General features: G+C 40.4%; 1 protein-coding gene across 1 annotated transcript in view; it reads right to left on the bottom strand.

Moving 5' to 3' along the window:
* pde4dip (phosphodiesterase 4D interacting protein) overlaps window positions 1–25,861 on the bottom strand; it is a 417,345-nt gene that overhangs the window by 352,347 nt on the left and 39,137 nt on the right. Inside the window, exons 2-3 of the mRNA XM_059984447.1 lie at window positions 22,422–22,471; window positions 8,250–8,317 (exon numbers count right to left, since the gene is read on the bottom strand). Of these exons, the coding sequence (XP_059840430.1) occupies window positions 8,250–8,317; window positions 22,422–22,471 (118 nt within the window). The remainder of the gene's footprint in view (window positions 1–8,249; window positions 8,318–22,421; window positions 22,472–25,861) is intronic.

Below are 25,861 nucleotides of genomic sequence, written 5' to 3' on the forward strand. Positions count from 1 at the left end.
ATATATTAAATCACACTTGTTAACTCTGTGCAGTTTCAATGGATTAATGACAGTTAAATTACTGCCAATGGGGATTTAACAGGAATATAAGTAAGCAAATGATTTCATTACCTTTTTCTGTCAATTTTCACACGCTCTCCACACAGTTTATGTCTGACTTCATCTCAGAGCAGTTTGCAATCAATATCTAATACATGCTATTATTAGCCCACAAATTCCTACAGCTATTTCAACATCACCACCATTCATTCTGCTTCCTGTAAGGACTCCATTCCATGTTCTCAGTTTGTTCATCTCAGATGTGTTTCCCAATGATAAGATTTTGCACACTTGTGCTTTTGCAATGTCTTCCCTTTTAACTAACCACGGCCTCCCTTATAACAGTTGACAGGGCTCTTAACATAAGCAAAACTGTCAAAAAAAACCATGTGTAAAATTTTGAAGAACACAAATTGCAAAGAGTCCTCAAAAGTGAGCCTGTAGATTGTAGAATCAGTCCATTAACCTGGTGGTGCTGGACCAAAGACTTCTGTAATCCTGCCCAATTATAGACAATAGACAATAGACAATAGGTGCAGAAGTAGACCATTCGGCCCCTCGAGTCTGCACCGCCATTCTGAGATCATGGCTGATCATTCACTATCAATACCCAGTCCCTGCCTTGTCCCCATATCCCTTGATTCCCCTATCCATCAGATATCTATCCAGCTCCTTCTTGAAAGCATCCAGAGAATTGGCCTCCACCGTCTTCCGAGGCAGTGCATTCCACACCTCCACAACTCTCTGGGAGAAGAAGCTCTTCCTCAACTCTGTTTTAAATAACTGACCTCTTATTCTCAATCCATGCCCTCTGGTACTGGACTCTCCCAACATCTGGAACATATTACCTGCCTCAATCCTATCAAACCCTTTAATTATCTTAAACGTTTCAATCAGATCCCCTCTCAATCTCCTCAATTCCAGTGTGTACAAGCCCAATCTCTCCAATCTCTCTGCGTAAGACAGCCCTGCCATCCCAGGAATCAACCTAGTGAATCTACGCTGCACTTCCTCAATTACCAGAATGTCTTTCCTTAAACCTGGAGACCAAAACTGTACACAATATTCCAGGTGTGGTCTCACCAGGGCCCTGTACAAATGCAAAAGAACATCCTTGCTCTTGTATTCAATTCCCCTTGTAACAAAGGCCAACATTCCATTTGCCCTCTTCACTGCCTGTTGCACTTGCTCATTCACCTTCATTGACTGGTGAACTAGGACTCCTAGGTCTCTTTGCATTTCTCCCTTACCTAACTCAACACCGTTCAGACAATACTCTGCCCTCATGTTCCAGCTTCCAAAGTGGATAACTTCACATTTATTCACATTGAATGATATCTGCCAAGTATCTGCCCACTCACTCAGCCTATCCAAGTCTCCCTGTATTCTCCTAACGTCCTCTTCGCATGTCACACTGCCACCCAGTTTAGTATCGTCAGCAAACTTGCTGATATAGTTTTCAATGCCCTCATCTAAATCATTGACATAAATCGTAAAGAGCTGTGGTCCCAATACAGAGCCCTGTGGTACCCCACTAGTCACCTCCAGCCAGTCTGAGAAACACCCATTCACTGCTACCCTTTGCTTTCTATCTGCCAACCAGTTTTCTATCCATGTTGAAACCCTGCCCCCAATGCCATGAGCTCTGATTTCACTCACCAATCTCCTATGTGGCACCTTATCGAATGCCTTCTGAAAATCTAGGTACACAACATCCACTGGCTTACCCTCGTCTAACATCCTTGTTACACCCTCAAAAAACTCCAACAGATTAGTCAAGCATGATTTGCCCTTGGTAAATCCATGCTGGCTCGGCCTAATCCTATTTCTGCCATCTAGATGTGCCACAATTTCGTCCTTAATAATGGACTCAAGCATCTTCCCCACAACTGACGTTAGGCTAACAGGGCGATAGTTCTCCGTTTTCTCCTTCCCTCCCTTCTTGAAAAGTGGGACAACATTAGCCACTCTCCAATCTTCAGGAACTGATCCTGAATCTAAGGAACATTGGAAAATGATTACCAATGCATCCGCAGTTTCCTGAGCCACCTCTTTTAGAACCCTCGGATGCAGACCATCTGGACCCGGGGATTTATTAGCCTTCAGTCCTACCAGTCTACTCATCACAGTTTCTTTCCTAATGTCAATCTGTCTCAATTCCTCTGATATCTTATGACCCTGGCCCATCCATACATCTGGGAGATTGCTTGTGTCCTCCCTGGTGAAGACAGATCTAAAGTATGCATTAAATTCTGTTGCCATTTCCCTGTTTCCCATAACAATTTCTCCCAATTCATTCTTCAAGGGGCCAACATTGTTCTTAACTATCTTCTTTCTCTTCACATAGCTAAAAAAGCTTTTGCTATCCCCTTTTATATTCCTGGCTAGACTGAGCTCATACCTGATTTTTTCTCTCCGTATTGCTTTTTTAGTTAAGATCTGCTGTTCCTTAAAACTTTCCCAATCGTCTGTATTCCCACTCATCTTAGCCCTGTCATACTTCTTTTTCTTTAATGCTATACAATCTCTGACTTCCTTTGTCAACCACTGTGGCCCCTTCCCCCTCTTTGAATCCTTCCTTCTCATTGGAATGAACTGCATTTGCATCTTTTGTATTATGCCCAAGAATATCTGCCACTGCTGATCCACTGTCTTTCCTGCCAGGGCATCCGCCCATTTAACTTTGGCCAGCTCTTCCCTCATGGCTCCGTAGTCTCCTTTATTTAATTGCAACACTGACACCTCTGATCTGCCCTTATCCCTCTCAAATTGTAGATAAAAACTTATCATGTTATGATCACTACTTCCTAATGGCTCCTTTACTTCAAGATCACTTATCAATTCCTGTTCATTACACATCACAAAGTCCAAAATAGCCTCGTTCCTGGTTGGCTCAAGCACAAGCTGTTCCAAAAATACATCCCTTAGACACTCCACAAACTCCCTATCCTGGGGTCCAGCACCTACCTGATTCTCCCAGTCCACCTGCATGTTGAAATCTCCCATAACGACTGCATTACCTTTAGTACATGCCAATGTTAACTCCCTAATCAACTTGTACCCAATATCCACGCTACTGTTTGGGGGCCTGTACACAACACCCATTAGGGTCTTTTTACCCTTACTGTTCCTCAGATCAATCCACACAGACTCTACTGCCCCTGTTCCCAAGTCACCTCTTGCTAAGGACTGAATCTCATTCCTCACCAACAGGGCCACCCCACCCCCTCTTCCCATATTTCTGTCTCTACGATAGCACGTATACCCTGGTACACTCAATTCCCAGGCCTGATCCCCTTGCAGCCATGTCTCCGTTATCCCAACAATATCGTAGTTCCCCATTTTCATCTGAGCTTCAAGCTCATCTGTCTTATTTCTGACACTACGCGTATTCAAGTATAGAATTCTTAGCCCATTCCTCCTCTCTTTGCTTAAAACACTGTCTACTGTACCTAACCCAGCTCCTTGAACTTCCATCGGGCAAATTGCACCCTGAATTTTGATGACCTTCTCAAGATCACCCAAACCTTGTACACATTTAACCCCATGCACCTTCTGACCAACCCTCTGGATCTGGATCCCTGCCCCCTGCACATCTAGTTTAAACGCCCCCCCCCCCCCCCCCGAGCAGCACTGGCAAACACTCCTGCAAGAATGTTAGTACCCCTCCGGTTCAGATGTAGACCATCCCTTCGAAACAGATCCCAATGTCCCTGGAACAAAGACCAATTATCCAAAAACCTGAACCCTTCCTTCCTGCACCATGCTCTCAGCCTCGTATTAATGTGCATAATCATTCTATTCTTCGCCTCACTCGCACGTGGTACAGGTAGCAATCCCGAGATTGTCACCCTGGAGGTCCTGCCTTTCAGCTTCACTCCTAACTCCCTGAACTCTCTAAGCAGGACCCCCTCACTCACCTTACCTACATCATTGGTCCCTACATGGACCACTACATCTGGGTTCATGCCCTCATTCTCAAGAATAGCCTGCACCCGATCTGAGATGTCCCGGACCCTGGCACCAGGGAGGCAACATACCATCCGAGACTCCCGATCTGCCCCACAAAATCTCCTATCTGCCCCCCTGACTATAGAATCCCCTAAAACTATCGCTCTCTTCTCTTCCCTCCTCCCCTTCCTAGTTGAGGGTTCAACCTCTGTGCCAGAGGCAGGACCACTACAACTCATTCCTGGTAGGTCATCCCCATCAACAGTATCCAGTACGGTATACTTATTGTTAATGGGAATGGCCGCAGGGGTGCTCTGCTCTCTCTGCCTGCTCCCCCTGCCTCTCTGGACCGTCACCCATCTGCCTACTTCTCGGTTTTTTGGTGTGACTACCTCCTGATAACTCCTATCTATCTCTGCCTCCACCTCCCGAATGATCCGTAGTTCATCCAGCTCCTGCTCCAACTCCCTAACTCGGTCTGATAGGAGCTGCAGCTGGATGCACCTTTTGCAGGTGTGGCCATCAGGGACAACTGTGTTGACCCTGACCTCCCACATACTGCATACGGAGCACACCACTGCTCTGACTGTCTCCCCCATACCTGAACTGGATTAATAGAATAAGTCTAAAAAGCACCTAGCAACCTTACCTTCTTCCCCTCAGCGAGCAATCACACAGGCTTACCGAAGTCCCCTTACGCCGAAGCCCACTTAGCCAAAGCCCAGGACTCTGCTTCCACGGACTCCGCTGCCCGCTCTGAAAAGAAGTCCTGCCTTTTAAAGTGCGCGCTCGACGCTGACGTCACTCGCGCCTGCGCAGTTCCCCCTCCTCCACAGGTATTGACCAGGTAGGCTTAAATCCTACCTACACGGTCGAATTCTCTGAGCTCCCAGCTGAATCACAAGCTGTAACTTGCTCCCGATTCAAATGATAGCTTTCTTGTGGCAGCACTCCATGTAAATATACTTGATGTTAGGGAGGGTTTTGCCTGTGATGGATTGGGCTGTATGCACCACTTTCTGAAGTCTTTTCTGTTCCTGGGCATTGGTGTTTCCATATCCGGCCATGAAGCAAACAGTTGGGATGCTCTCCACTGTGCATCAGTAGAAATTTGTCGACAGAGATCTTTTGGAGTTCTACTGACAAATAAACCATCCCTTGAAAGTACCTCTTGTGCTTCCTTTGATTTCCGGCCCTGAAGATGGAGTTACCCTTGCCCTCACATTCCACCTCCCTAACCTCCTCTGACAGTGCATCATTTTCAACAAGATTACAACACCAGCCACATTATTCCCTCTCCTCCCCTTTCAATGTTCTGAAATTTTCCAAAGGGACCTTGTTCACTCTTCCATCTCCACCAACCACACAGTTCCTCACAATATTTTCAGAGGTCTTCTAGATAATGTAGCAATGTTGCTCTCCTTCAGATTTGAAACACTGCATCTTGTGCTAACAATGTGGTCACCTCTACACTGGAGGAGCCGCACATAGATTAGCAATGAACTTGCGTTTAGTCCACAATGGTGAGCTCAAGCTTCCATAGTACTTCTGTTCAGACCTCTCTGTCTTTGACCTTTCACATTGTCTGAATAATGCCAGTACACTCTGGAAGAAGTGCATCACATATTTCACCTTGGATATTGCAGCCCTTGGGATTCAGAGTTAAACAATTACAGCTATCCAGCCTTTTCTATTTATATCAGGACTGATCAGTTCTGACATAAAACCATCCAGTGATGATGATAACTTGGTTTCTTTCTACCCCCCTCTCTCCATGGGTATTGTCTGATCTTCTGGGCATCTCTAGCATTCTCTTTTGGTTCAGATTTCAAGTAACAGCATCTCATAGTTCAAATATATTCTTCAGTTCCCTTTCTCTCTTAATTTTTCCTCTGCCATGTACTGACAATTACACCTCCTAGACAACCGTACTCTTCATCCTGTGACAAACATTTTCCTTGTTATCTCCACCATCTCCCCAACTTGAATCAGAATTCTTCTCCAGTTCTGATGAAGAGACACTGACCTAAAAATTAATTCTGTTTCTCCCTCCAGATGCTGACTGACTGGCTCAGTGTTCCTTTTATTTCAGATTTCCAACAGTGACAGTTATCTTTTGCTTCTGTTAAAATTAGCACTGAGAGGAACTGGCATCCCTTTGTTGAATTTTAAGGCTCGCTATTCTTCTGGAATGTGAGTAAGGAGCACAATTGGGTGAGAAGCAAAGATAGCAGTGAGGGGAGAGAAGATTTCAGTGAGTCTGTTCTGCCAGGAGTCTCAACCTGCAACATCCACAAGTGCTGCCTGACCTGCTGAGCGCTTCCAGCATTTTTCTGTTTATTTCAGTAAGCAGAGACCAGGGGAATGTAGAGGAAGAGGTGGTTTGTGAAGAAGACTGAGGAATGGAGCAGAGTGGGTATTATATCCAATGACAAGTTAACTAGATTCAATTTATCCATATTAAACTAGTACCCAAAATTAAAATTATACCCAGAAATACAACCAACTTTCTCAACTTCATTATATAAAATATTAATAGCTTCACTGCACTGTTTAAGGATCTTCACTTATTGGCTAAAAGGAACCTCAAATTCATTCAATTCCTAAATGGACATTGAACCCATGAACACTATCTCATTGTTTTAATATATATTATTTCTGTTTTTGCACGATTTTTAATCTATTCAATATATATTTACATTTACTTTTACTTTTTTTCTTTCTGTATTATGATGCATCGAACTGCTGCTGTGAAGTTAACAAATTTCACGACACATGCTGGTGACAATAAACCCAATTCTGAAAGTCTGTTCGTAGAGATGGTGTATCTCTAAACTCTAGCATGAGTTTCTATAAAAATTGCGAGCTATGAAGTTAGTGAAAGATATATTACCTCCAAAACCTATAAATGAGGGGCTTAGAGCTTTGCAAATGCCAGAATTATCTCTGGGGGTCCCAGTAATAGCATATAACCTAGTTCTGACTGCTCTACTCCAATAACCTCGCCTGCTGCTTTTCTAATTCTAACTATGCACCACCAGTTACCTCACTTTGTTGATTATTTTATTATTCTTTTTCCCCTAATGACTATTAAAATTTTCCTGCTTTCTTAATTACCTATAAAGAATTCCAGAAGAATAATTTTACATTGGAAAAGTACAATGAAAACAATGAATAGAATTTTTAAATAAAATTTTGGATGTTTAATGAAGAAATTCCCTTGCCAACAGAAAACACCAGTGACTGCAAGTAAAGAACTAATGATATTGTTTCTGAAAACCCATTTCTTCCGTCAACCCTCTCAGATCAAAGCAGTTTTTAATAACAACACTAGAAGGTGCCTAACTGTATCCAAAGACAACGCAATTCTGCTTATAACAGACCCACACAGCACAAAGTAGGTCACATGGATAGGAAGGGCTAAGAGGAGTTATCTTTATGGCACAATGAGATATTCACATCAAACAAGCTAACAATGATGACCTATCTTTCCCTTCCTTTTAGAGAATTAACTAATTCTTATGCAGCAAGAAAACTGTACAAGTCATCCCTTGTACAGACGTTTAGAAATACACAAATGTATCCCTGAAGAACTCACAAAGCACTGCACAAAAATTTGAAGTGCAGAATAGAATTTCCTCTCACACAATTTATGTGAAAAATACCCAAGTCAACAGAAATTATTTTCAGCTCCCGTTTGTTGATGCATATGCAAATGATAGGCTTTTTGTAACAGAAAATTATGATATGAACCATTTTCTAGAAATGCAACCAACACCACCAACACCATCCCCCCCCCCACACACAAAACAGAGGTCACCTCCAAATATGATATATAAGTGGAAATTTAGGATTACGGACCACTGCAGTACTTTAACAGACAGTATTCCCCTCAACAGTCATTTGGGAATTTGTTGTTTTTTTAGCATCTCTTGTTTGGGGTCTTTGAATACTTACCACTTCCTGAATTAGAAGTAAAGACTCATGTAATGTGTAGCCGTCATGTGGATATACAGTATTTCCATATTCAACAATTAATTTAAAATGCTGCATCTCAATAGAAAATGGTGATGGATTAATTTAAGATGAACATCAGGGAGTACCTACTCTCTGACTTAAATAAAAATGAACAATCCAGAATGATTTAAAATAGACTTTGACAACATGTTGAAAGAAATAAACATTTTTTGTGAAAGGATGTCAAGCCAGCACAAGAAATTACCTTCCTATATTACTGATAAATGATGGAGTTAACCTACCTTTCCAAATTCTCTTAGTGTGTGTGTCTGCAATGGAAGTCCAGTCTCCTTTGTGTTTCTCAGAAGAGCTGAGAGAAGAAAGCACAAGAGACTTGCACTTGAAACTGAAATGTTCCATAATTCAAAATATTGAAACATATTATATTATAAAAACATTGTAAAATTATAAATTATAAAAATAAAATTATAAAATTGTTTTAAAATATTATAAAAACATGATAAAACATGAATCTAAATATTGAAACCAAGTACTAGTGTTACAAGAATTAAATCACATAGATGCACATTGTATATTATTTAAAAAGAAATTTTGCAATAACCTGAAATGCTATCTAAAACTAAAACCCTGATGCACGTAAAGTTATGTTAGTACTGAATTATATTCTCACTTTCAACTTATTGCTCAGCAAGGTGTCTAAAATAGACTTATCTTTTAGAACTGATTGACTTGCAATTCCACAATGGAAACGAGTTTCTTTAATGGATATCACCATACAGTGCCTATAAAAAGTATTCACTTACCCCCCACCCTGGAACTTTTCATGTTTTATTGTTTTACCACATTGAATCACGGTGAATTTAATTGGCTTTTTGTTTTAACACTGGTCAACAGAAAAAGACTTTCATGTCAAAGTGGAAACAGATCTCTAAAAAGTGATCTAAATTAATTACAAATATAAAACACAAAATAATTGATTACATAAGTACTCACCCCCTTTAATATGACACACTAAGTCATCACCAGCGCAGCCAATTGGTTTTAGAAGTCACATAACAGTAATTAGTTAAATGGAGATTACCATGTGCATCAAGGTGTATCAATTGAAAGTAGGAAAATTACATCTGTATCTGGTGAGTCAGTATCCTGGAAAAAGCTACAGCATGAAGACAAAAGAACACTCCAAGCATCTTCATGAAAAGGTTATTGAAAAGTACAAGTCACGAGATGGATATAAGAAAATTTCCAAGTCACAATGCCACTTGGAGTCCAGTTAGTCAATCATCAAGAAATGGAAAAGACTATGGGTTCAGCTGTAAATCTGCCTAGAGCAGTCCATCCTCAGAAACTGAGTGACCATGCAAGAAGGGCACTAGTGAGGGAGGCCACAAAGAGACCTGTGACAGCTCTGGAGGAGTTACAAGCTTCAGTGGCTGAAATGGGAGATAATGCACATACACCTTTTGCCTGGGTGCTTCACCAGTAGCAGTTTAATGGGAGAGTGGCAAAGACAAAGCCACTGTTGAAAAAACTCTCACAAAATCTCGGCTAGAGTTTGCCAGAAGGCATGTGGGAGACTCTAAAGTCAGCTAGAAAGTTCTACGGTCTGATGAAACCAAACTTCAGTTTTTTGGCCATCAGACTAAATACTATGCTTGGCGTAAGCCAAACACCGCACTTCATCAAAAACACACCATCCCTACCGTGAAGCACGGTGGTGCCTGCATCATGCTGTGAGAATGTTTCACTGATAGAGCTTGTGAAGGTAGAGGGTTAAAGGAATGCTGCAAAATACAGGGTAATCCTGGAGGAAATCATGATGCAATCTTCAAGAGAACTGCAACCTGGGAGAAGATTTATTTACCAGCACGACAATGACCCAAGCATAAAGCCAAAGCTAAACAGGAATGGCTTAAAAACCGAATTAATGTCCTGGGGTGGCTGAGTCAGAGTCCAGACCTTAATCCAATTGAGAATTTGTGGCTGGACTTGAAAAGGATTGTCCACTCATGATCCCCCATACAGTCTGACAGAGCTTGAGCAGTTTTGTAAAAAAAGAATGGGGAAAAATTGCAATGTCCAGATGTGCAAAGCTGATAAGGGACTCAAGGCTGTAACTGCTGTCAAAGGTGCATCTACTAAATACCGATCTGAAGGGGGTGAATACTTACGCAATCAATCATTTTGTCTTTTATATTTCTAATTAAATTAGAATCACTTTGTCGAGATCTGTTTTCACTTTGACACAAAATAGTACTTTTCTGTTGATCAGTGTCAAAAAAGCCAAATTAAATGCACTGTGATTTAATGTTGTAAAACAAAACATGAAAACTTCCAAGGGAGGTGAATATTTTTTATAGGCACTGTATCACTGTTAGTTCTGTGACACAAACTTGAGAAAATCTACAGATACTGAAAATCCTAGCAACATACATGAAATGCTGGAGGAACTAAGCAGGCCGGGCAGCATCTATGGAAAAGAATAAACAGTTGCCGTCTCAGGTCAAGACCTTAACTGTTCACTCTTTTCCATAGATGCTGCCTGGCCTGCTGAGCTCCTGCAGCGTTGTGTGTGTCGACCAACAGTTTTGTGTCATGGCTCAGCACCATGTGCTAGCTAGATGACCATAGGGGATAGTTTTTTTCCCCATGGGATGTGGGTAATCCTGAGAAGACCACTTTTATGACTTACCTGTAGTTGTCATTAAGGTAGTCAGGCTGAATCGTCCTGTAAAGTGCTAAAATGACATCAATGTTTAACCAGATGAAGTGTCTGATAGGCAATGATGAAAAGTAGGGGCTTTGCATGATACAACCGCTTTTAGAGGCACAGCACACTTAACAGATTAATCAAGTTCAAATCCATTGCTTTTCTTGACTGGCAACTTCTAACAAAAGTACCTTTGGTATCATAATCAATGAATGAATTCCAAGAAGCAAAACTCAATAAGGAAGAGTGAACTACTGCTCCAGTGACAGAACAATACATACTGAAAAATGCTATATTTATAAAGCAAATTCAATAATCCTGAATGGTGGTCTCTCTCACGCTGCCCCTGAGGGATGATCCTTGTGTTCGAGTGATCTCTCTTGCCCTCTAAGATGGCGCTGCGATGGAGCAAGCTTTAACCGAGACGGATTGTAATTTTTATGACGGTTTCTATTTTTAGTTCCGTTTTTTTTTGTTACTACTTTTGGCCAATATTTGAATCGGGGTGGCCTGCAGATAATGAACACTGAGCCAAACTGAATTGAAGCATGCCTTTTGATTTTGTATTTTGCTTTTTGCCTGGCTTTTTTGTTGCTGTTTATGCAATCTTTTTGCGTGCAGGGGGGAGTGGGGTTTGATGGTTGATATTTTTCTTTCAATGGGGTGGTTCCATGGTTGTTCCTTGTGTCATGACAGTCTGTTGAAAAGATGAATTGCAGGGTTGTACACTGCATACATATTTTGATAAAAAATGTACTTTGAATCTTTACAAGTTTGGCTTAACAGAGTTGTTACATTCCAAAGCTGCATCCAAAACCAATTATATACTGTATCTCAGTACCAGACACAATAACTCAATCATCACATTGATCAGTTTATTACATGCTATGAAACAGATCACACAAAACAAATAAAATACAGACATTTCAGAATCCTGGGGTAAGAATGTGTCTTCAGATGTGATCTGTGAACCTCATGTTAGCTGGAGAAGAAGGCCAACATTTGCTGCCGACCATTTGTTAGTGATATACCTCAAAGATTTGGGTGAAATGTAGATGGGTGGATTTGCAAGTTTGCTGATGACACCAAGTTTGGTGGAGTTGTGGACAGTGTAAAGGACTATCAAAGAAGACAGTGGGATATAGATCAGTTACAGATATGGACACAGAAAAAGCGGGTTGGAATTATATCCAGACAAGTTTGAGGTGTTGCATCTGTAAGGGGTTTCTTATGTTACTGAAAATGTTAATCAAAACGGCTTCTTTGTTAAGTAAAAGTAGGAATGCTTCTTTGTTAAGGTAACTGGTGACAGAATGCTTTCTCTCGCAGCTTGTTTGGGTTATAATTACCGATAATGAGAATTGTATTCATTTGTTAAACAATTGGGATAGATGTTATTCTTTCTTGTGAGTCTGTGAGCCGTTGTTGTGCAGGCTTTGGGGAGTTGGAGAGGAGATCGCGAGGAAGGCGGATGGTGCTGGAGGCGCTCTGGTCGACCACTGAGGTTGGTCCCAGGCACGTGGGTTGTGGAGGTCAGAGATCAAATAGTGGACCGAAGACTTCGATGGTTGAGCTCCAACGATTGTGCACTAATTGACTGAACCCTGATAAGTTCTGGCACCTTTTCCTTCTTTTCTTTCATATATATTGTATCGCTATTAATCACTTAGTTCTAGTAAGATCTATAAAGTGTATTCTGTAAATGTACATGATGTGCGGTTTGATATGTGTGCGGGTTTGTACCAGTGTGCATTTCACAGCATCCATGCATACGGGAGGCGTGGTTTGGTGGGTGGACGAATTTTCCCCTAGACATACACCAGGTGATCGCGTGAGTGTTACACACCTTAGGAAATCAAATGAAAGGAGAATGTGAACAATAAATGGTAGACCCCTTAATTGCATTGAGGTACAGGGGAATCCTAAGTGAGGTATATTGAGGTACTTCCAAGCAATGTCCCTCTAATTTTTAAAAGAGAGTGTGCGCAAAAATCTCATGTTGTGCAAATTTTTTTCCTGTGACAAAAGTACGTGCGCACTGAATGCACACGTGGCACAGTTTATGCAGGTTTGCAAAATATTTTACATAAAACTGCACAGAATAACAACAAAATAACATACATATTTAAGTCACTCAGTTATTTTTTCTCTCTCCTGTCTTTGGCATTTACCCATTCTTTGTAAGCTCTGTCTAGACTAATAGAACTTCAATCCAAATGATAGCTTTTGATTCTCATTAACATATCCAAATTGACATTCACCTAGATCGGGGGTCGGCAACCTGCGGCTCCCGAGCCATTTGTGGCTCTTTCACCTCTGTGCTGCGGCTCCCTGTGGCTTTGGGAAATAATTGGTCAGTATTTAATTAAAATGTATTTTATGTTAGTTTGTTAGCTTTTGAAATGTAATTCTAAATTTGAAGATTATGGTGATCTTGTACAATCTAAGTGTGGCGACACATTTCCTGGCACATCCGAAACGGCTCACAATTAGCCAGCATTCCGGCTAAGGGAGATAGCCTACGGGGGTTTGTGAGTACGCGTCTTTTGCAGCATCTGCGTCCATGGGGGCTGGGTTGAGGGAGGCTTAAAAGCAAGGCTGTTTAGTTCGAATAAAGTTATTCGACTGCAGTTTACTGACTGCGTGAGCACACCGCTACAACGTGTTTTTATCACTATTAATATACGTCACCACTGCCAATACCTGACACCCGCCAGTGCGCGATTTCTTTAATTTTTCGATCCAAGGTAAGCCAACTATGGAGAATTCTAAAAAAAGTGACTGAAGAAAACAGAACGTTTAATGATACGTGGACAGATTCATTTGCTTTCACTGTTGACGAGACTGGTTTACCGGTATGCTTAATATGCAATGAGAAACTAGCAAACAACAAAAAGTCAAATGTCGCAAGGCATTTCCAGAATAAACACACAGCCTTTGCTCAAAAATATCCGGATGGAGATGAGAGAAAAAAAGCCGTTTCGGAACTGATGCGGAAGGTTGATCTGAGCAAAAATCATTTCCAGAAATGGATGAAGTCTGGAAAATCAACGACATACGCCAGTTATATTGCCGCTCAGGAAATAGTCAGGCACGGGAAGCAGTTTACAGATGGTGAATATATAAAAGAATCTTTCATTAAGATTTCAGAACATCTATTCACGGACTTTAAAAACAAGAGTGAAATTGTGCAGAAAATCAGGGATATGCCCCTCTCTGCAAAGACTGTCAAAGACAGAACCATAAAAATGGCAGAAGACATCACAAGACAGCAAATTAAAGACATCAATTCAGCTGTGGCCTACCCGATTGCCTGTGACGAGTCTAAAGACAAAGGTGATATTGAACAAATAGCGTTGTTCTGCCGGTATGTAAACTCTGCCGGGCCACAGGAAGAACTGATTGAGTTGATACCTCTAAAAGACCAAACACGGGGGGAGGACATCTGTGAGGCTGTCTTGAATTGTTTAAGAGCCAAAGGAATAAAGACCACCCATCTGGTGTCAGTAGCTACTGATGGGGCACCGAATATGACGGGAACGCACAAGGGATTTGTGGCTTTACTGCAGAAGTCGCTGGACAGAAAGCTGCTGACTTTTCACTGCATCTTGCACCAAGAGGCACTGTGCGCTCAAACATTTCCTCCGGAATGCACAGAAGTAATGGATGTTGTCATTCAGATTGTCAATAAAATAATGGCAAAAAGTTTAAATCACCGTCAATTCCGTTTGTTACTGGACGAGCTGGAAAGCGCATATTCTGATCTCCTGCTGCACAACAAAGTCCGGTGGCTGTCCAAAGGGGAGGTGCTGAAACGCTTTGTCGCGTGTCTGGAAGAAGTGAAAACTTTCCTGGGCTGCAAAGGGCTCAACTTTCCTGAGCTGGAACAGCCAGAGTGGCTGGAAAAGCTACACTTCATGGTAGACATGACAGCGCACCTGAACACGCTGAACACAGCTCTTCAACGGGGTAAGGACGTACAGCCCTGCACATGTTGGAGGATGTTTTGGCATTCGAGCGCAAGTTGACGTTGCTTGCCAGAGATTTACAGAAAGGCACATTGTCTCACTTCCCCAATTTGAGAGAGTTCAAACAAGGTCACGACATGATAAATTCGGAGTATTTACATTCTGCAATCATCGCAATGCAAACATCGTTTGGGAAACGCTTCTGTGAGTTCAGAGAGGAAAAAACACATTATCCTTCCCGGTCACTCCCCTAAGCATCGATCCATCCCTACTAAATACGACTGCATTGTCAGGTGTGAGTCAACCTGAACAAGTATGATAAATATTTTAATTGCCTATTATTTTACGTATATTCATATGTTTTCATTGTTCAGTGAAATAGTCCTTTTATTTTTCAGGTTGACAGCTGGCTGACGTTATTTTTGGTTTGCTGCTGGCGGCAAATTTAAGTTTGGCGTTTTTCATAAATACAAGAAGGACTCAAATAGACGTTGAGTATTTTACTTAAAAGTAACCTTCAACCCAACGTCTTTTTTTCGGAGTTCAAAATGTTTTTGTTGCATGCAGAAATGTAATTTCATTTTCTCTGCAGGAGTTCATCAATTTCATAAATGCAACACATTATAGTTTGTTTATACATAGCATAAAGGCAAAACAAAACGTTGTATGCAGTGTTATTTCATTTTAAATGTCAAGCGGGTTTTGCGGCTCCCAGTGTTTTCTTTTCTGTGGGAAACGGGTCCAAGTGGCTCTTTCAGTGGTAAAGGTTGCTGACCCCTGACCTAGATGGTTTCTCAGCTTGTTTTTGAGTTGATTCATTAGGCTGAAACCTCGCTCACAGTCCGCACTAGACGCAAGGTTCTCCCAATGTCCATCAACTGTGCAAGGTCGCAAAACAGTTCATTTTGAAGTTCAAATGCCACCATTTGAGCAAAGTTTGAAATCAGTTTGGATTTAATTTTTTCTAGCATGGAAAATTTGAAATCATTAAACTATTACAGTATTTTTAGCTAGAAAATCATGATATTTTAGACATTAGTCATTAACTTGTTCATCGCCAAATGCGAAGTCACAATCTGCAATTGCGGAGAAATCAAAAGCTGACCATTCTTGTACTTCATCTTCAGGAAACCTTTCTTCTAAATGAACACAAAGACTATTTATAAAAGTCAACAGCAAACTTGTATCTACTGTGATGTTTTCTTCACATTGTTGGCTTAGCAAAACTTTAACTTTGTCACTCCAGGAAACACTGTCTCCAAGATACTGCTTTCTTATCTTGTTAATTTTGCCTTGCACGAAATGAATTGAATCAATCGGTGTCAGAATCTTGCACAGTGAAGCCAGTTCATCAAAGACATCACTTAAAACCTGTAAAGATACTTTGTATGTGATGTTTATCAATTTCTTGAGACAGCATTTAGCCACAGGGTCATTTGACTGATCTTCTTCAAAGTATGTGATCAGTGCCTCATAATTTTTTATTATTGCTGTCCAAGTGCGATTTACTTGCCAAATGATGCCTCAAAAAGTCAAATTTCCAAATATCATCCCACTTCTTTCCACTAGCAAATTCTCCAGCAACTTTCACATCACAATACAGATAATCCAGTTTCCGAATCATACATAAATATTTCTTGTAGTTGAACGTTCATGACCTCATGAGCTTTCGGTGCAGTAGTTCCTTTTTATTTTGTTAAGCTATTCAACTACAAACAAATTTGCAGTTCTTTTGCGCTTCACCCCCTTTGCTTCTTTTGAATTCGACATAATGAGTCAATATTTTTTCAATAAAAACTTAGTAAGCTATCTACAGGATTTGAAACAGATCTTTGTAAACTTTACGTTATGAACATTGTCCGCCAAAGATGGCTGCTGCCGTGATGCAGCTGTACAAACCGGAACAGGAAAGGTGAGGTGATGCAAATTAGTGATGTGTATTGTGGTATTTGAAAAACTGACTAACTAGTTAACAGAAACATATAGCTAAGAGATTATTTTCAGTAAGTATAATTATTAATTCCTATATTATTTTAGGTAACTAACCTTTTGTGCGCTCATTTATTTCCTTTGTGCGCTGGGTGAAAAACGTGCGCGTACACACACACACACACAGACAACCTCCCCCCCCCTCCCCCCACCCCCCACGGCTTCCAAGTCCATAATTCACTGAAAGTGTCTAGGCAGGTAGATAATGCAGTGGAGAAGGTGGTGAAGGTGGAGACAATGGAGATAGTGCACAAGAGTTTTACCACAATGCTGCCTGGATTAGAGTGTTTTAGCTATAAGGTTACACAAACTTCAGTTGTTCTAGTTTCTTCCTGTTGTTTCTTAATTCAATAAAATCTTTTTTACTTTTCATTTCACTTGTGCCCAACTTTTAAAAATAGATTTGCACACACCGTTTTCACCTATTACTGATGTTTGTTCCTGAAATTGATAATAACAGGCAGAATTACATGTTATTACATGACTTTCAGTCAAGATAGCGCTAAGCTATGGTCTTCTTCGAGATCGTGCTTAGACTTCATTGTCTTCTAGGTTCTTTGAGATGGTTTTGGGTGGGAGCAGCATGGTGAAATTGGGTGGGGGGGGTGGTTACGGACAAGGATGAGGGAGATAAGGTTTCAGGCAGTAAATTAGAATCAGCGGCAGGAGTGGAGTCCAAATCAGACTACTCAGCGGGTCTGTGGACGGATGTCAAGTTGGCGGCCCCCTCAAAATACTGCGAATCATACCATCTATAATAGTTCCACAAAGTTCTTCCAATCCATTTTCAGAGTAAGTGAATAAATGTTCCTGGACTGTATATTCTATCTTCTTTGATGGGTAAGCTATGTCACCCCTGTGGCTAGAACCAGACACTTGACATACTCCAAACTCCAATTTTGGCAGAAGATCACTAGGTGGACAAAGGAAATGACTTAAGGATGTTCTCTACACTTCCCTGAAAAAGGTGTATCATCTTCACTGACTCATGTTTATCCCTGACCCATGACTATTCAAATTGGAGAAGCAGCATTTGGAGTGGTACTGTTAACCTCGAGTCCCATCACCAGAATATCTCAAAAACCAAGTGTTTATTGAGTGTTCCACTCATTGAGCCCTTCCTGCCCCACAGGTAGTTAAAGCTTAGCATCATTTATCAGCTCAGCAGCCAAAGAACTGGAATGGAACAAAGTCATCCTCAAACCTGCAGGACCGCCTGAAAAAGTGACAATACATCAACATTTTACCATTTATTCAGACAAAATAACAGTAGGAGGAGTCGGGGGGTGATGGGCAAGAGTATGGGCATGAGTAATCATGGCTGGGGGAGGGTTTGTGTGTGTGTGTAGGAAGACCTGGGTAGATGAGGAGAGGGAAAAGGAACTGAGGGAGAGCAAGTTACACTGAAATTGGATAATTCACATTTAAGCCCTTGGTTTATAGACAACCCAGGTGGAATATGAGTGCTGTTCCTCTAGTTTGTGTTTAGCCTCATAACCCGGCAGTGGACACTGAGGACTGACAGCTCAGTGGGAAATTAAAATGGCTTGCAAACAAGTACTCAAGATCGCCATCACCTATGATTTCCAAGTTTGCTTCTATTGCCCTTATTAAAACAGAGAAACAACATTGGCTATTTTCCAATCCTTTGGAACATCACCAGTGCTGAAGAGAATACAAATATTGCTGTCAAGGTCCCAGCAATCTCCTCTCGTTTCTCTTGAGAACTTGTGATAGATCCCATGAAGCCCTGGAAAATTATCCACCTTAATGTTCTTCAAGAGATCCAAAACCACCTCCTCTTGATATCAACATGCCCTAGAATATTAGCATTGTTCTCCCTGATCCTATTATCCTCCATCCCCTCTTTTTTGGTGAATATTTATGTTAAGTACAGTTTATCCCCTGCTTTTTACTATGTATAAAATGTCTTGGGATTCTCTTTAATCTTACTCAACAATATCATTTCACAGACCTGTGAAGCCTTCCTGATTCTCTTTAGTTTCTTTCCTGCTTCTTTTGCATTTCTACAGGTTTCTGTCCTATTTCAAGTACCTTAACCTAGCATATACTTACTTTTTGTTTTTGACTAAATTTGCAACATCTCTCATCGTACATACTTCCCAAATCTTGCCACCTTTGCTTTTCTTCCTTATAGGAACATGTTAGTCCTGAAATCTGACCAACTATCTTTAAATGACTCCCACATTAGATGTTGTCTTTACCAATAACAACTGCTCCCAGTCTAGTCTCCCCAGCTCCTGCCTTGTAACAGTTTACATCTCACAGGCAATGTTATGTACAATATGAGATGTTAAAATTCAGATGTTGCTGGAGAGCAAAGTTGGTAGGGGAGCTGGATGAGGATATCACATCTTGTCATGATATCATCAGGATCCGGTTAGTTTAGTTTTGTTATCCTGAGAACAGGAGCTTCCACCATCATTTAATATGATTTATTCTGGATTTCCGTTGACATTGGGATTTAAGTACTGTACTTGCCTTGAAATAGCAAGTTCCCAATTTTCCATACTTCTCCTTTAAGTGCTGCTTGTGACAAATCCTACAATGTTGAAAAAGGGAACTTGGACCAAATACAAGCAGTCCCTCACAACTAGACTCATGAAAGCAACCATGTAAGCTGGACAAATACAAATGAGAAAAGACTCCTCAAAATATATGCTTTAAAAGCTCCTCTACTCAACATTGATGCCTGAAACCGTTTCTAGCATATCTCATGGTGTGTGAGATGATAAGAGGAAGAATTGCAGATGTATATCAAAGTCTTGAAACAACACGCATTGGCATCACATTCACTACGAAGTAGGTTGAGAATGTTGAAAGTAACTTCAGTTCCAGCTCAACACATACAAAATGCTGGAGGAACTCAGCAGTTTTAGACATGAAAAAATAGTCAATGTATCAGGTCAAGACCTTTCATCAGGACTGGAAAGGAAGGTGGGAGATTCCAGTCTAAGAAGGTTGGGGGGGGGGGGGGGGTGAGGGGAAGGCAACTAATATAGAAAGTGATAGATGAAGCCAAGTGGGTGGGGCAGGGGCCGATGAAGTAGAAAGCTGGGTGCCCCTCCTCCTTCCCTTTCTCCCACAGTCCACTCTCCTCTCCTATCAGATTCCTTCTTTTCCAGTCCTTTACTTTTTCCACCTATCACCTCTCAGCTCGTTTCATTCCCGCTCTGCCACCCACCTGGCTTCACCCATCACCTGAGTCCTGACAAAGGATCTCGGCACGAAACATTGACTGCTCATTTCAATGGATGCTGCCCGGTCTGCTGAGTTCATACTGCTTGTTTGTATGTGTTGACCTTCTAGCTTGTCCTCCTTCCCTTTCCCCAATTTCATATTCTGACATCTTCCCCTTCCTTTCCAGCTCTGATGAAGGGTTTTGACCCGAAACGTCAACTGTTTGTTAATTTCCACAGATGCTGCATGACCCGAGTTTCTCTGGCATTTTGTGCGAGTTTCTCTGAATTTCCAGCATCTGCAGTTTATTCATTTTTGGCTGTCATATCCCAGAACAGGAGTTCAAGCTACATCTCACAAATGAAAGGGAAATGTGCCAAACTTGGTGTACTATGCAGGCTTTTTGGCAAAAGAACCAGAAATACTCATTAAAACAAACATCTACTAATGGTGCCCATGTTTAATCAAATGTGTTAATTCAAGAACTGGAGCCATAAGATAACTAAACTGTTTAGCAGTCACTTTCATTTCAACATGTTGTATGAAGATAGCCTATTATTACAATGGAACTTCACACATCACAACTGCTATAAAGCGATAATGCAGAAATAGACAAAATATGCTTAACATGCCACAAGCACAAAGTGTGAAAATAATTACCCCTTAAAAATCATAGTATATGGTATGCAAGTTTCAGTGCTCAAGCTGGTTAATATCAGACATTTATACTTTTAATGCATGCTCTCTCCAGGGATCACCAAAATAAGCAACATAAAATATTTGATATCCCCATATGACAAATTTACCGGCTTTATTTAAATTGCAAGCATTATAATATTTTATAAACCTATTTTATTAAACTTGTATCAGATTGTGCAACTCACAGCTTTATTAAAATATTTTCCTTTCAATAATTTTCCATCTTCCTTTGTGCATGCAAATATACTAGGGCAAGCAAAGAGCATTCAATCTGCTCCATCAGGTATAACAATTGTTTAAATTTACTCTCTCTACATTTCCCCATATCCGCTATTACCCTAATTTTTTTAAGTAAATACCATTTTAAGTATTTCAAATCTACAATTACTGCCTTTTGGGACATTTTTTCTCTCAAGCCTTTGTGTGAGGACATTTATTCTGATTTATTTTTACCAAAGATTAGAATTGCTTATTTCTTTTATATTGGATTATCAGATCATGGCCCAGAGGGTGGGAACTTTAATGGCATGACATTAAAGTTCACACCCTCCAGGCCATGTCATCTTTTCACAACTACCATCAGGCAGGAAGTACAGAAGCCTGAAGTCCCACGCTACCAGATTCAAGAACTTCCCTTCAATCATTCAGTTCTTGAACCAACTAGCAAAAATGCTAATCATTACAGCTTATAACACTATGACCATTTTTACTACTTTGTACGAGAGTGGACCATTTTAAGAAAGTCCTAATTGTGTTCCTTCTTGTAAAAAGTTGTTCATAATTTACGCTTACTTTATCAATTTCTTGTCAGTGTTACTTGCATCATCCTAAGAGCCTGATGCAGCTGCAAGTAAGTTTGTCATTACATTTGTGCGTACATTTATTTGTGCACGACATTTGACTCTGAATCATACTGTAGTTCATGTAGATTCATGCATTTAAACTACTTTTCAAGTGACCAACGCCCTTTATTTCCTCTTTTCTGCAGTACACTTAGTTCCCAGGTGACACAGTGAGGTAACAGGCTTAAAAAAATGGCTTTAATACCTCCTTGTTCCTTTTCAAATCATGCACCAACATGTTTTGTAAATTTTCAATAGCTCACCACCCCTTCCCATATTCAATTAGAGACAGATAATAAATGCACAGTCTCCAGCAATACCTAAACCCCAAAAACTAGAACTTCAATTTCTCTGTGCTGTCTGGGATTCTCTGCACAAAACTGGATGCATGCTGCCAACCAGGACAAGATCAGCATAAACAATGAGGCTGAAGGGGGCTGCTCTGGCCTCTAGATTCAGTTTCTTTGGTTGAGTCTGTGGGGTGAATAGAGGGACACTGCTAAGAAACTTCCAAAGGGGCTTCACCAGGACTCACCGCATAACTGTCGGCAGTGATCAGCAGGCAATTATAATAGGACATTGTTCCCTCCATGTCTTTGCTGTTCTTGATCTTTCCAGAGACAGAGCTGTGTGATTTGCTGCTATGCGTGCTGCATGCAGTATGCATGGCAACATATTGAAAACAAATTAACTATTGCATTGATGGTTGATCCTTGCACTGGATACCAATAGATAATAAGATGTAAGATACAGTACTTTTATTAATGGAGTATATTTTCATTTAATGGGGATCTCACTCTAGAAGACAAATTTAACTTTATATGGCTGTACTAAATAATGAGAAATAGAATTACAGATTTATACCCTGGATGGTTTTGCTCCTCATGCATCCAGTTGACGAGGTTCCAAACTCAGAACATACTATTGAATATTTAACCTCATGGACTGGTAATATTGGCTGACTTTCACTAGTGCAAATAGGTAGTTAAGAGGCAGTATCCCACTGATGAAACTTGACTTAAAACACAAGCTCTATCTACTCACTTGACACAGGACCATTGGTAGGTATGCCGCTGTCTTCATTGAGGTAGTCTCTGCAATATAAAGAAAGCATTAGTAGCTTTATTGTCCATTCTTTAAGCAGGTGAACTGGGTTTTATTTAAAATCTCACAGACTAATTGGTCTATTGTAAAATCATTCATTAGCATTCCAGTAAAATAAAATTCCATGTCACTTACATTCATTCTACAGTTATCATTCTCTTCTTGCATTATATTACAAATAACATACATGTCCTAACAAAGCACTTTTATCTTTTTATAATGTTGTTCTTGTAAGCTCTTTATTAATCCAGCTGAAGGGTCTTCACCCAAAAGAGCCACTGTCCATTTCTCTCCACAGTTGCTGCCTGATCAGTTGGGTTCCTCCACCATCTTGTTTTCACCACTTTGAAACCTGTGTTTGTCAACTACTACCCATTGCTTACTGAAGTAAATACATAAAATAATGGGAACACTCAGTAGATCAAGCTGAATCTGTGATACATAAAAAAAATAGGCTTTAGATTTCAGATCAAGACTATTCATCAGAATGTAACAATGAGAAAATGTAAGGTTTAAGTTGCAGATCAGGTGAGTGAAGGATAGAGAGAAGAATAGAATATCCTTGATAGGATTAGGCTGGGATTACCATGGTTATTCACTGCCTGGTTGACAGATTAATAAGAGCTGTTAGAGTGAAAGCACAAGAAAAGGAACAACATAAAAGCTCTGAATTACAGATCAGAGCTTTTGCAAAGACCTAAAACCAGAAGAATGCTGGAAATGATCAAACATTGTTTCATTAACACAGAAAATTTGCTACTTTCTCTTTTGACCAATAACTGTGTGGTTTGAGCAAATACACTCAGTGGCCACTTTATTAGGTACACTACACCTGCTTGTAATGCAGATTTCAGCCAACCATGTGGCTGCAACTCAGTGCATAAAAGCATGCATACATGGTCAAGAGGTTCAGTTGTTGTTCAGACCAAACATCAGAATGGGGGAAAAATTTGATCCAAGTGACTCTGGCCGTGAAAGGATTGTTGGTGCCAGATGGGGTGGTATGTGTATCTCAGAAACTGCTGACCTCCTGGAATTTTCACACAGAGTCTCTAGAGTTAACAGAGAAACAAAAAACTACCAGTGAGCAGCAGGTCTATGGTGAAAGCACTTGCTAATGAGAGAGGTCAAGGAGAATGGGTAATCCTGGGCTAATGAAAGAAATTTCATCTTGTGAACACACCGATGAAGATATCCAAAAACTGTTGCAAGTAACTTACCATTGCTCCATGGGCTGTTTCTGAAACTGGGGTAAGGCTTGGGAGAAAAAATGTGGGTAAAATGTTCCATCACTTCCATTTTACACTTGGATAGTTTACAGGTTTGATTAAGGTTGTAAAGATTAATATGAACGAAAGGAAATTATTACTAAGATCTTAATTTTTGAACAGTATTTAAAATATAATTGTTTCATTAAGTACATTTCTGCCCAGTAACTGAAATTTGGGTAACAATTCCATTTTGTTGTACACAATATTACCTTAAATACTACCTCAATTGAAATCTGCTAACTCAGCTTGGCCAGATATAAAATCTGAGATCTATTCTGATCCATATACATTATTATGTAATGTATATTTACAAGACAAATATGTCAATATTATAGTTTTCAAATAAATTATTACTGTGCAATTGTGTCGTGATCATTTTCTAGTCATCTTTGCTTTGTGCGCTCACAAAGCAAATGCAAAATCTGATAGCAACAACGCAGTTCCAAATCTGGGTTAATGGTGTCCTGGAGGCAATTAGTTCAAAAGCCATAGGTTACTTCTCCCCCAGTTCTCTTGAAAAGGGTAAGCCTTTGGCTGCTATAGGGAGAGGGTTACCTTCTGTACTTGATAGCTGCAAACCTGCATTCAGCTGTTCAATTTTGCGCTGTGTAGACATGAATCACTTGTACAGCTGAGAGCATATGAATTAAACTCACACACATTTAAACACAGTAATGCTGCTCCAAATCATTAGAAGAATACTCTGAGGAATAAGAGGAACACTAGCACCTGAGGAGAGAGTAATGGAATTAATGTACAAGCTGCACAAGTAATGTCTGGTCTGCTGAGTATTACAAACACCCTTTGTTTTCCTGATTTCAGACAACCTTTATATTTTGCTTCCATGAATGGGCACCACGGTAGCGTACTGGTTAGCATGATACTATTACAATTCAGGGAACTCTGGAGTTCCAATCTGGTGCCATTCTGTACTCCCTGTAGAACGTGTGGGTTTTTCCTCCGAGTGCTCCGCTTTCCTCCCACAGTCCAAAGACATACCATAGGTTAATTGGTCATTGTAGATTGTCCCATGATCAGGGTTAATCGGGGTAGTGGGGTCGCTGGGTCAGCATGGCTGGAAGAGCCTACTCAGAGTGATTAAGATCTAGATCAAAAACTTGTGACTTAGCAGCATCAAGAAGGTTTCATTGTATTCAAGTTAATTATTCTAACAACAAACCATCTCATGCATAGTACAATTTTGGTTAGTAACCTTCTGGTATTTAGGACATATCACGTCAAATTATAGAATTGAAGTTGGCTTTTGTGGTGCCTAGTAAACAAACAACACTCAAGAATTATAAAACACTATCCAAATATTTCAAAACTCTACTATGACAGAAACCTCAGATTATTAGAAGTATAATTCTGAGTGGGAGCTTTAAAAGGCATCCTGGACTATGGGAGAAGAATTCAGCTGCATGTCTCTTCAGAATGAAGTATCCTTACTGGGATGTTGCTGAGCCTAAACACAGCAGCTGTGTTAAAATATTTATATAAAATCTTATATAGCATTTCACTTAAAAAGAGGAAAGAAAAAAACTGGAAGATTACAAGAAATATTAAAATAAAGTTTAAGAAAAGAAATTAATATTTTCAACAAGACATATTTGAAATCTAAAGTGTGATGTTTTACACCTACGTAGAAAATGTTTAAGTTGCTGGGAGGTTTAGTAGAAATTATTCATTATGCTGTAAATTTCACTTACAGAGCAGAGACCTTTTCTGGCAAGTTTAATGGTTATATTTCTCAACTTTACATCTACAAGGCGTCTTATGGCACAGATACCACGCATATATGGCTGATATGCTTAGCTTCATTGTTTAGCTCTTTACAGATGGAGCTTTGAATTTGCACCTCCCACTTCCCTTTCTTCCAGCGTCTTCTAAACTTTCCTATTAGATTCCCCCTTCTCCAGAACTTTTATCTCTTTCAGTATTCAACTTCCCAGCTCTTTACTTCATCCACACCCCCCGTTTCACAAATCATCTACCACCTTGTACGTCTTCCTTCCCCCCCCCCCCCCCCACTTCCTTACACTGACCTCCCCTTTCTTTCCAGTCCTGTTGAAGAGTCTTGGCCAGAAACACTATCTGTTTACACTTTTC

Source organism: Hypanus sabinus, chromosome 11 (assembly GCF_030144855.1).
Source record: "Hypanus sabinus isolate sHypSab1 chromosome 11, sHypSab1.hap1, whole genome shotgun sequence".
NCBI classification, from domain to species: Eukaryota; Metazoa; Chordata; class Chondrichthyes; order Myliobatiformes; family Dasyatidae; genus Hypanus; species Hypanus sabinus.